Source organism: Pecten maximus, chromosome 4, assembly GCF_902652985.1.
Source record: "Pecten maximus chromosome 4, xPecMax1.1, whole genome shotgun sequence".
NCBI lineage: Eukaryota > Metazoa > Mollusca > Bivalvia > Pectinida > Pectinidae > Pecten > Pecten maximus.
Window position 1 is genome coordinate 22,040,688 of NC_047018.1, and position 12,870 is coordinate 22,053,557.

At 33.1% G+C, this 12,870-nt stretch overlaps 1 protein-coding gene across 1 annotated transcript; it reads left to right on the top strand.

The window, feature by feature from the left end:
- Positions 1–1,414: 1,414 nt before the first annotated feature.
- On the top strand, positions 1,415–12,669 carry LOC117325508. The gene is made up of 2 exons (XM_033881777.1): positions 1,415–1,546; positions 11,413–12,669. Exons 1-2 carry the CDS (start codon positions 1,529–1,531, stop codon positions 12,310–12,312), a joined length of 918 nt encoding a protein of 305 aa, XP_033737668.1. The 5' UTR covers positions 1,415–1,528; the 3' UTR covers positions 12,313–12,669.
- Positions 12,670–12,870: the final 201 nt, after the last annotated feature.

Here is a 12,870-nt window from a genome sequence, read left to right on the forward strand (position 1 = left end):
CCGCTTGATATCTATGACAAAGGTCTTTATCCGTTCTATGTATATAACCTATTAATCATTCAAATGGACGACCTTTTTGTATACTGACTCGACACTATGTCTGTGTGAATCGTTTGTGTTCCTCAACGGAAATTGTCAGTCAAGAGGCTAGGTTAAATTCTTAATGAATAATATACATCAAATCATGGCAACAACCCACCAAAGGTACTTTTCTTAGCAAGAAGATCAACACACACACATATCCAAACATCAAAGCTTCCTGTTGGCCCCCTTTTCAAATAACCATATAAAACGGGGTTTACACGAGAGGAGAAAATACACCTACTGTATGTTTACTTCAATTATCTAATTATTGTATATTTTAATAAACAGTTATCTAATTTCTGTATAACTCTTTATATCTCTAAAGATGTAGGAAGCAAACATACATTACCTTCCTTACTGCATGAATAATTCTTGAAATAATTTCTTAAAACCCACAAAAAGAAAGTTATCTGGTGTAAGCTATCATTTATATTACTAAATACAATGTCGTCAGGCTATTTAGTTTTCACACGTGTAAACCTTAACCGTTTTTGAGAACTAGTGTACTCCTTTTGTTTAAATGACCACCAGTTTTTGTCATTTGTCGTTGGCATTGTTTTTTTTTTTATTCTTTATCATTTTCATATAAATGTGTTGTTTTCTTCGGAATATATCACACTCTCATGTTAATCAAAATTCTTTTCTGTGATATATACAGCCAAATCTATTTCATTAATCTATCGTCGTAATTATGTTTTACAATGCAAAATGTAATATTGAGACTAATGTGTTAATTCAACAACAATAACAACAGCAAAATAACAACAACAACAACAACAACAGGGGGCGGAGCAAGATGCTGCGAATGGATAAGCTTTTAATGCAACACATATGTAACTTTTTAAAATTAAACAACAAAACAACTTCGTTCATCATGTGCCATACTTGTTAATTTTGGTAACTGACTGCATTATTCATGATATTGTTAATCATATATAGAAAAACGCGATTATCAAACAATCTTATGTTTTTTTTCAAATTACAGATTTAAAATTAAAGAATTCGGAAACAAATTCTACCAATTTCTAATCCGATCAAGCATTTTATATCTTTTCAAAATAAATAAACCCGAAGTTAAGTGGTTTAGCTGTCCGCCCTGTCTTTGTTTTACTGGGAATTCTCTACACTTAAATCCTTCTTAAGTGGCACTTTGGGCTAAAGGGAAGAACTAGCCACCATACAATACACGGATACGCGACGTGTTGAAGTTGACCATTTCCGGAACGTTCTCGTTGATAAGAGATTGAAATATCAAACATAATTTCGCGTCATCATATCTGCGGCTACTGGAGAGGAAAAATAAATCCACGAATAGGCGCGAGACAGGCTGAGTCACGTGGGCGGTCGCTCATTTGTTTCCGCATCTATCAGGACTGGATGAAGCCGATGATTCGTCAGAACACACTTTAGAAAGCGATAGTGTTTTGGAGGGATCTTACGTCGTATGCAGGGAAACCAACAGGTAAACCTCTATTTTAGCAATATTTTACAAATTTGACCCATTCTAATTTTTATTCCATTGCTAAATGTATTTTATTATTTCTATGTTAATATTTCCTGTCTTTATGATTTACGCAAATAATTATTTTCATCAAACTTCGATTGATTATATTATCAATGAATTTACCTGGTGTATAGCCGATATTAAATGTTATTGTTGAATGAGCCTTTATCCTACATTTAAAATAGGTAACTCATTGGTATCAATATCATTATAATTACATGTATATGTTTCTTTTATAAAAGTAAGTTAACATGGCAAGAATGTTTTCATACTCGTCACGCTCTCATGTTGTGCAACTCTGATGCACGAGGAATTCCTTGTATGTTTATTTACGCGATGGAATAGATATACGGGCAGAACGACACAGTGGGACGATTGTCGACTGGGAGGGGGTGGAGATAGGGAAGGGGAGGAGATGGGGAAGTGTAACAGGGTGTCATGACAGGCTCAAGCCCTGAGAAAGGTGATGATGTAAAGTATACCGCAATGTACATCAATACATCAATCAAATGTAAGGCCGACGGCAGACGTTAAACACCGTTTGACAAGCCACGTATCTTATTTCTAAAATCTGCAAATAAACAGCAAATAATAAAACACATTTTCTTTATACATTCTGTTTTCAATAGAAATTCCAGGATCGTATTTAGTAAGTTTTTGCATTTACTGAATGTTGCAGGTGGTATGGGGTGGGGCGGTATGTTTGCGAATTTTAATCTCCGAACAAATATTGTCAATTATTGCCTCTTAAAATACAACTTTTATCTACTCGTTGTCAAGTGGCAGGCGAAAACGTCTAATGCCCGCTATGCTAATTTGCTTGTTAGATAGAATCTAACCTCGGCTTCAGATTTTGTTACAGTTTTTATCCAGACCGATTTCTCTTGAAGAGACCTTAAATCGAGATAGTTATCGCAGCCACAAAGAAAAGAACTTACCAATTTGATAAGATTTTAAATAGGTTTTCGGACAATGGAACCTTACCATAAATACATTTTAATTCATTAGAATCCATATTTCTCTGATGCAGATGACAATTTGTTTAAGATTCGCTATAATAAAAAATTAATTATGTTCTCTATCTAGATAATTGATATGACAAAACGAGGTTCCCGACGGAATTCCTTTAAACTAACAAATCTAACAAACGGCTTTGTTTTAAATCCACGCTCACCATTTCTATGCTATTAATAAAACACTTAAGATTTTAAAAAAGTACCACTATAAGATAGGTGTTGATAGATTTACCAACACTCTAAGCTTTAGATAAGATCGACAGTGTGCTCTACATAAATATAATATGGATCACCAAATACAGTTATATAGAATCGTGGAAACGGTATCAAAGTGATATCTGGTTTAGAATATTGCGTAAGAAAGTACTTAAAAAATGATTTCTAAATAACAATTTCAAGTCAAACAATAGTTAGTTACAGTAGCATAAAGTACACGTAGTCAAAGTATCTTAAAATAATAAATATCCGAGAGTTACATACAGTAGAGCTTACTAAGCTGCACCATACAGTAGTTTCGTCCATCTATGAATCATCAGTGATGCTAAGGACCTAAAGTATTAATCATAGGAGGCGACCATCAACTCGAAAAAGGTCAAAAGTAATGTCAATATCTAGATGGAAAACAAATATAGCATTACACTATCACGCTGCAAGAAGTTTATTTAAAATTACAAATCCAAGTCAAGCGAAGCTGTACACTATTCTACAGGTAACGAATAACTGCATTTCGTTGTTTGTCTTACTGTTATATTTCACGCCACGCGTTTAACAATAAATGAATAAATAAATATATAATAAATACACGAATAAATAAAAATAAAATAATAAGGAATTAAAACAATATATTACATGGCAATTATTTTTTTCTTCAAAGAAACCATTACTGAAATTGAATCGATACACTTGTGCATATTGTCTGGCACATTTATGTTACTGAATGATGATCTAATGTAGACTTTAATCAAAGCCTATACATGATCCTAATGTGTCAACTGATAGAATGCCAACACTAACGATAGCACAGGATTGCTGATTTTCTCCCAGATACTATAAAAGTATTGTTTGTTTTATCGTAGACCAAAAATCAAAACCAAGCAAGTTTTCTTATAATTTCAATACGGTAATTTAATATTTAGTAATAAATTGAAAAAAAAATTGTAATATAAAAATATCCATACTCTCAGGAAATAAAATTTGTATACATCGCATAAATCAGATTATGCTTTTTAAAAGGTATGCTAAAAATGTTCTAAAAGAGTATGTGCTGTATTTCAAACAGATGTTTTATGGAAAATATTTGAGATAAAAGTCAAATCTTATGTAATGTCAACAAGAAAAATGCCTATGGAATTATCAAAAATTATTCAGCTTAAACAACACATACACGATGTCCGTCATCAGCCTTACACCAGGTTGTTTTGACACATAGCCCTAGAGTCTGTTTGTCGCCACTAAGGAGTTTCACTTGTACTGCAAAAACTAGCAAATCATCACAGCGCTTTATCTGTAAAATGCCATACTTGTTTATAAACTTAAGTTTTTTAAATGATATTCGGTCTTCATTCGTATACCAGTATATCGATACAGCTGTCAATCATAAGAGAAAGTTGTGTAACATACTAAAGTGGAAAAAAACTGCGAACATGTATCCCATCACCGGGAAACAGTAGGTCCATTTTTCGTGTGGGTAATCCGAGATGGAATGAAACGAAACGATTGATGAGATAATGTATGGTATGATGACATTCACCAGGATACATTTTACAAACCTAGACTGTTTCATGTAATTAAAACATTAATATCTTACTTGCGGCTCCATTTTGGAACAATAAAGTTTAACCTCTTCAGCTTTGTGATGATTCATACAAAAAATATCAGTGGATCAGCGGCAGACACTCTTAACTTTGTGGACATCTTGCAAAAACAAACTTATTGTTACGATCTTAATTTTTTTATAACTATTTTACAAATCCTGTGGAACTTGTTTGAAAAGGATATAAGAAATACGTTCATATGTGCACTGTTGTTCAGATTCAACTTAACACTAACTTTTCAATTTACTCTTTTTTGGGGTTTCATCTGAAGTTATCAATCAATACGTCGTTTTGTTGAGTAAGTATGACTAGGCTTACATACTTTTGAAATCTAGCAGGTTTATAAAACAAAACGCGACGAGATTTTATCTAAAATGATTTAATATACTAGTTCTAAGCGAAATTTGTCACAAAGATTTTTTTTTTCGTCTGTTAGTTTAAACTACATTTTTTATACATACATTATACAAAAACACGAAAGGATTCAGAAACGAGTACTTAGTACTTATGTAAATCCGTCTCCTTGTTTATAGAATGGCTGTAGAACAGTCCTGGCAATTTTATATGTATTATATATATATAACATGTGGAAGGGAAAACATAAAGGGTGCAAGGGTTTAAAAGGCGATTTAATTCACGTTTGAGAAATTAGACAATGAACTTTGAATCTTCCGAGTCAGTTTTGATTTCTATTATCATGTTGAATAATGAATGGAAATATTAAATGTAATATGAAGATGAAATATACCGTAATTACACAGTGAAAGTCTATTACTTAGATTTTTTGTTATTGTTATTGATGTTGGAGGGAAAGCTAACCCCGTAGTGGTTTATGGAATGTTGAATAACCTCTTTTTAAGAAAAAAATAACAAATTACCTTGTCTCCGTCTTCTACAGAAATAATGCTAAGAATTAGTAAATGAGGTTACATGATATCTATATGACAAGCACATGCACGGGTTGTTAATGGTCACGGTATACAATATCGGCCAAACCTCTATTAAAACAGTTAGCAATAACTTTTCGATTGTTACTTTGGATTCAACATTTAGCTATTGTTCGTGGAAAGCTATGAATTAAGCCATTACCTCACCACAGAAATAATAATAAAAAAAAATGGACATTTCCCGTCGTTGAATCATTTTCTTATTGATATTGGATTTCGTTTTGATCACACACATGAAGGCGTACGTTGTGTTCTGAAATAATCTTGGAAAGAATTGTTTAAATTAATTCTTATTAATTTAGGTTTATTTTTATATTATTTTATCAGCTACAGTACCTTAGCAGACTTACAAAAAAAACTATGTCTTATTTGTAAATTGCGAAAAAATACATCGTTTTATCGTCCTTCCATCCATATAATACATAAATAAAACATGTTTGACAGTCAAGTAGTGATGATGATAATTTATTGCTCTTACATATTCGCCTTGATGTATAAAATCCATAAAGAAACAAAAATAAGCATATTACATGTAAACTACATTTGAACTTTTAGAACCGAAATACTGCTCCTCACTCAAAATTACAATATACTTTTAACTATTTACACTAGTAACACTTTTATGGCGTCTAGGTGCTGATTAGTGTCGTCATCGGAACATTTTTTTATTTTTATTTTTATAAGGAGACATACCTGGTAAAGTAACGTAATCAAAATCATTTTTTGGAAACATTTACCCCAACTAATATCGTGTATCTTTTAAAAAATTTAGATTAATATAGACAAGTCCTATAAATATGTTATTTTCATCAATTTGAAATCTCTGATTTTGATATTTGTGCTGAAGATTCAAATAAAAATTATACTAACATTATCATTAAATTTGTTCAAAAACCTTAATTAATTAGATTATCGTTTCAATTTGATTTAATTAACAGGGCTGTATTTAGAGCACAGGTATACGATCAGTGTTTTTTGAATGTTCAATAAAATAAAATAAAAAATGGATATCCAAGACACTTAAGGATGAAAAGCGTAGATTTCTAATCATGTAAATATAGCACATCAAATCTGGAAATATTTGAAAACTGTGACAGATAGACATTAAAATATAGTTTATTTAGAAGTGTTCTGGCGTGTTAAAGGTTAATGACGATTCTTCGTACTGCTTGCCAATATTGCACGTGTCATTGACACTGATTTCCATCCTGTCCGTGATCTCACGGTTAGGTCCGCGCTAACAGCACACGTGCAGACCAATCACGCACGCATTGTTAGAATAACATAAATGATGAGATTGAATGTTATATTATCATACTCAAACAGCAAACAGGTTAACAACAAACATGATCATTTTAAGCCAATGGTAATAATACAAATCCTCAATCAATATAGATTTTTGAATGCTTTTTTAATATTTCAATACTTTACCTAATGTTTAGAGCACTACATTATTTTTGTTTCCGGTGCACTAGTGCACTCGCCTTTAGGTGGGTACTGCAATATAATATCAAATAAGATATCACTAACATACCGTATACCTCTTAATATCAAAAGTCTCGCTTTACTGCATATATACAAATGTAATAACATTAGACTAATGCTGAGTAAGAGTTCTGATATCATTATGTGTAGAGCATGCTAAGTGAGAGTCCTGATATCATTATGTGTAGAGCATGCTGAGTAAGAGTTCTGATATCATTATGTGTAGAGCATGCTAAGTGAGAGTCATGATATCATTATGTGTAGAGCATGCTAAGTGAGAGTTCTGATATCATTATGTGTAGAGCATGCTAAGTGAAAATCCTGATATCATTATGTGTAGAATGTGCTTAGTGATACCTCTAATATCATTATGTGTAGAATGTTCTATTCAGCTCAAAACTAAGAAAAAAATAATAATCAGTTAGAGACGTATAAAAAAATAATATATTGCAACGGTGAACTGTATCGATAAGTTGATATGTATTCTTCTTAATTAATAGGTTCGTGATAAATTTAATGTATATTATTTCACACTACACACATACTATATATGTATAGATTAAATAGATATTAGTTTATTGGTATATCATATATAGCCATGAGGCCCAGCGCTCCAACTCTCCCACGACAAGCAACGCCTCTCTAAACAGACGTCCATATAGTTTACCGTCAAGGAACAGGTGGTGGGTTAGAGGACCCCCTCCCTTGTCCCACGAGTAATAGTCGACCTACATGTTAGTAAACATTTCAATATATTTCCCAACAAACTTGAGGCACTGTGTCTTGTTGCATGGTTCAATTTTTAGTGTATTACTGAAATTAAGTTTGAAATAAAGAAAACAAAGTGGAAATTAGGATATAGACCATATTTAACTTATATTTTGCTATTTTCACGATTTTGTTCTATCCTCGAAAATGAAAGTACAACAAATACATGTATATTAATTTTCAAATTACACTGCATGAATAATTGTATGTACAAAAAATAAATGATTTGTTTAAAAACATCTAAATTCAGTTTTGCTGTTGAAATAATGCATAAACACATGCATAATATATACAATAGCGCATAATCACAAAACTTATATTGGCGAATTAAAAGAAATTGAAATAAGTATTTGAATATAGCCTCTACTCATCAGTGTCTTAGGTTTTAACAACTCCATTTCACGGAAAACGTTCTTAGTTGCTAAGACACAAAGCCTATAAGTACGAGGAGAGCGACGGTTACTAGTCCACTGTTGTAGTGATTAAATTCAATTATATCACACCAAATTAATGTTTTATATAGGAATATATTTCGTGTAATGTTTGGATGATAAGTTATCGTACTCATACAGATAATTTTTGATAAAAGAAAATGATTTTATTTAACACATAAGTCATTGGAGAATGGAATGGAATCCAGCATTATCAGTGATCCTTATTTGATCAAATCACCGGACTTAGTGGAGATTCCCAAACCTGCTGTTCATGTATAATTGTATGTATTATACACTGTAATACATTATTGTGGGTATCCAAGCCAAAACTTAAATAACTTAAAAGGACAATGATTGTTCCAGCTCATATTACAATAGTTTGTATGAGATCTATATTGTTATGTTCCCCTACACTGTGTATATAATTTACTGACGTCATTGGACGATGATGTACGTCATATTATATGAAGGACATTTCTCAGTAAACATTGTAGTTGACAAACTGATAAAAACGAAGCTTCACTTTAAAAGACAGTATCTTTATTTTGTATCAACCATTCTTTGTTAATTACAGATTTTTATACTCGCGGCGTGTTATTTCATGTTATTTTGCACACTGCTACTTTTCGCAGTGTTAAATACTAGGGTTTTCTGTGCCATTTTAATGCTAATACTGATTTTAACAGTTTTGTTTAATGCATTACCATGCTAATACTAATTTGAACAGTTTTGCTTAATGTATTACCATGCTAATACTAATTTGAACAGTTTTGCTTAATGTATTACCATGGTAATACTAATTTGAACAGTTTTGCTTAATGTATTACCATGCTAATACTAATTTGAACAGTTTTGCTTAATGTATTACCATGCTAATACTAATTTTAGCATGGCTATTTTCATATCAATATTTTCATGCCTCGTCACTTCGCGCATTGGTGAGGTAACATTAGTGGAGTGAAGGCTATATGAAGTGCTTATTTACAAAACATGTTTTCCGGGATGAACCGTACAGTCATAACCCAGTACACGGTATATGACATCAGGATGTAAGACCTAATTCTATGTCTCCGTTGAATTTCCGTATGAACGTTTATTTTTTGTAGGTTTATAGTGCTTATCTCAATATAATATGTGCTTCCTGCAAATAGATAAGACCATGACTATATTCGGTCTTCAAAAAGATATTAATAGTTTTCGGTAAAAAAAACCCATGACTTCATAGTGTATTGACCAATGAACTTTATCTATACACATGAACGACACGTGCTCTTCTTATAAGTAACTGTTACTGATGAAAGGTAGTTGTCGTTAAATGTTACTGATGAATGGGTGTCACCGTTAAATTGTTTGTGTTATAAGTAACTGTTACAAACGAAAGGGAGTCGTCGTTAAATGTAACTGATGAATGGGTGTCACCGTTAAATTGTTTGTGTTATAAGTAACTGTTACAAACGAAAGGGAGTCGTCGTTAAATGTTACTGATGAATGGGTGTCACCGTTAAATTGTTTGTGTTATAAGTAACTGTTACAAACGAAAGGGAGTCGTCGTTAAATGTTACTGATGAATGGGTGTCACCGTTAAATTGTTTGTGTTATAAGTAACTGTTACAGATGAATGGGTGTCACCGTTAAATTGTTTGTGTTATAAGTAACTGTTACTGATGAAAGGGAGTCGTCGTTAAATGTTACTGATGAATGGGTGTCACCGTTAAATTGTTTGTGTTATAAGTAACTGTTACAAACGAAAGGGAGTCGTCGTTAAATGTAACTGATGAATGGGTGTCACCGTTAAATTGTTTGTGTTATAAGTAACTGTTACAAACGAAAGGGAGTCGTCGTTAAATGTTACTGATGAATGGGTGTCACCGTTAAATTGTTTGTGTTATAAGTAACTGTTACAAACGAAAGGGAGTCGTCGTTAAATGTTACTGATGAATGGGTGTCACCGTTAAATTGTTTGTGTTATAAGTAACTGTTACAAACGAAAGGGAGTCGTCGTTAAATGTAACTGATGAATGGGTGTCACCGTTAAATTGTTTGTGTTATAAGTAACTGCTACAAATGAAAGGGATCATCGTTAAATTGTTTGTGTTATAAGTAACTGTTACAGATGAAAGGGTGTCACCGTTAAATTGTTGGTGTTATAAGTAACTGCTACTGGTGAAAGGGATCATCGTTAAATTGTTGTTGTTGAAGTTTTGTAGAGTTAAGTGTGTAATGATGTAGATAGAAATAATGAAATAGTGTAGTATGGGGCGCCGTTTTACTATGTATTCCCATTTGGTGATAACACCTATTCAAATAGGTGATATCACTTAAGAACTTTTCTAAGTGATATCACCTATTGGAATAGGTGATATCACCTATTCGAATGAGTGATATCACCTATTCGTTTCATTAAGTGATATCACCCATTCGAATAGGTGATATCACTCATTCGAATAGGTGATATCACTTATTGAAACGAATAGGTGATATCACCAATTCGAATAAGTGATATCACTCATTCGAATAGGTGATATCACTTAATGAAACGAATAGGTGATATCACCAATTCGAATAGGTGATATCACCAATTCGAATATCACTTAATGAAACGAATAGGTGATATCACTCATTCGAATAGGTGATATCACCAATTCGAATAGGTGATATCACTTATAAAATTTCATAAGTGATATCACCTATTCGTATAGGTGATATCACTCATTCGAATAGGTGATATCACTTAAGAATATTTTTAAGTGATATCACCTATTCCAATTGGTGATATCACCTATTCCAATGGGTAATATCACCTATTCGAATGAGTGATATCACCTATTCGAATGGGTGATATCACTTATTTGAAAATGAATAGGTGATATCACCAAATGGGAATAAATAGTAAAACGGCGCCCCATAGTGTAGAGGATGGTAATATAACTCGGTAACAAAGGCTGTTATATAAAAGTGCCAAAGGAATGCTACCGTCTCCAAAAAAGATTACAAATGACAAACTTTAGAGATAAGTTAAAACTTTATTTCATCATTGTTAATTGCAATAATACATACATTATACAAAACATGAAAGGATTCAGAAACAAGAACTTAGTACTTATACGTAAATCCGTCTCATTAACTTAGGGAATTGATAAGAGATCAATGGCTATTGGAATTGTTTAGATTGCCAAAAACAAACAGAGGTATTCGAAATACGTTAGGAGTAGCATGACAATTCCCATGAATGTGCTTTGGTATCATTTAAGTTACTATGTACATGGGCTATTTGTGTTTATCTATGTATTATGTCTAAAAACCGTTGTTCTGAACAAACTGTTTAATTATTTTATTCTTTATGTACATTTATATCTACAGTGGGAAGAAATGCCAATTTCAAGACGACAGAGCCGGACGGATAATGCGTTCAGTGTTACCAGAGGAAATCGCAACATCTCAACTTCTAGCATGACGTCACAATATAGCATAGGGTCAATAGGTCATATCAGACTAGGCTCAATAGATCACGACCGACAAGAGTATATTGGCCAGGAGAGACATGACAGTATTGATGACCTCAGTGGATGTGTGAATCGCCGGATGAAGCTGGCATATAGTACAAGCAGTGCAAGCAGTGATACGCTGTATGACGATGTCCACAACGACACCTACCGGATTGTGTCTGATGACAAGGACGACAATTGTATGCGAGATCAAGACGAAAGTGATGATAACGTTTTTTGTGAAACGGACAACAAGGGAAAAGACACCGGATTCATCTGTCTTCAGAGTGTACCCTACTCTCTTTTGTCCCCTAGAGGGTTGAGTGTCAGTACATCTGATGTTGGGACCCAGGAATGTGCCCTGGATCTCCGCCGGAAGCATTCGAACCGATGTAGCGACACAGACAGTGATGGCCTACCGATCAGGAAAATACATCGGCGCGTTTTTACCAATAGCCGAGAACGATGGAGACAGCAAAACGTCAATGGAGCTTTTGCGGAGCTTCGCAAACTCGTTCCAACTCACCCACCAGATAAAAAACTTAGCAAACATGAAATTCTTAGATTAACAATTCGATATATAAATCTCCTTAACAGCGTAGTAAATTATCAAAATGGTGAGATGATTGGACAGGTGAAAACAGAAGTAGAATGTGATACAAGTCATAATGAGAGTAAAGAGGAGGAGGATGGACACCAAGCTATCGACTGGGACGATGACAAAAGTCCTTTTGGATCATATTATCATGGCGATGATAGTGACGATTCTTCGTAAGACCAAGTAGCTCAATGCGAGTATCACAAAATGTACCACTTTCTTTCGTTTTTCGGTCATCGCCTCCACTGGAGTAATACTCGGGTATTTCCGATTTTCTGTCGGAATTGTACTCTAGTGTTTATGTTGTAACGACGAAAGAAATTTGTGAAAGATTTGGTAGATTATCATTGTATTATTGCCGTCAATTGTTTATGTTGACAGTTGAACAGTGGCGTGACAATGCTGGAGATTAAAAACATATTATGGAAGAACCTCTTTGGTGTATCTCCAGAGGCAATTTTTAATAAACGTACTTTCATAATAACAGCAAGCATACAATGACAAGGTTTTAAATAAACAAATCGAAAAGTTAAATTACGTTCATAGTTGTTATAAAAATACAACAAAAAACAAACAAAGCACCAACTATTATCAAGCTATAAAATACCAAAGGCATTGAAAAAAGAGATTTGTTCTGACGCATCTCATTCACAATTTTATGTATTTCTTGATCCCGATGTCAAAACCACACTAAATATTTACATAACAGATTTGTAATCCCTTGTGTGATATGAG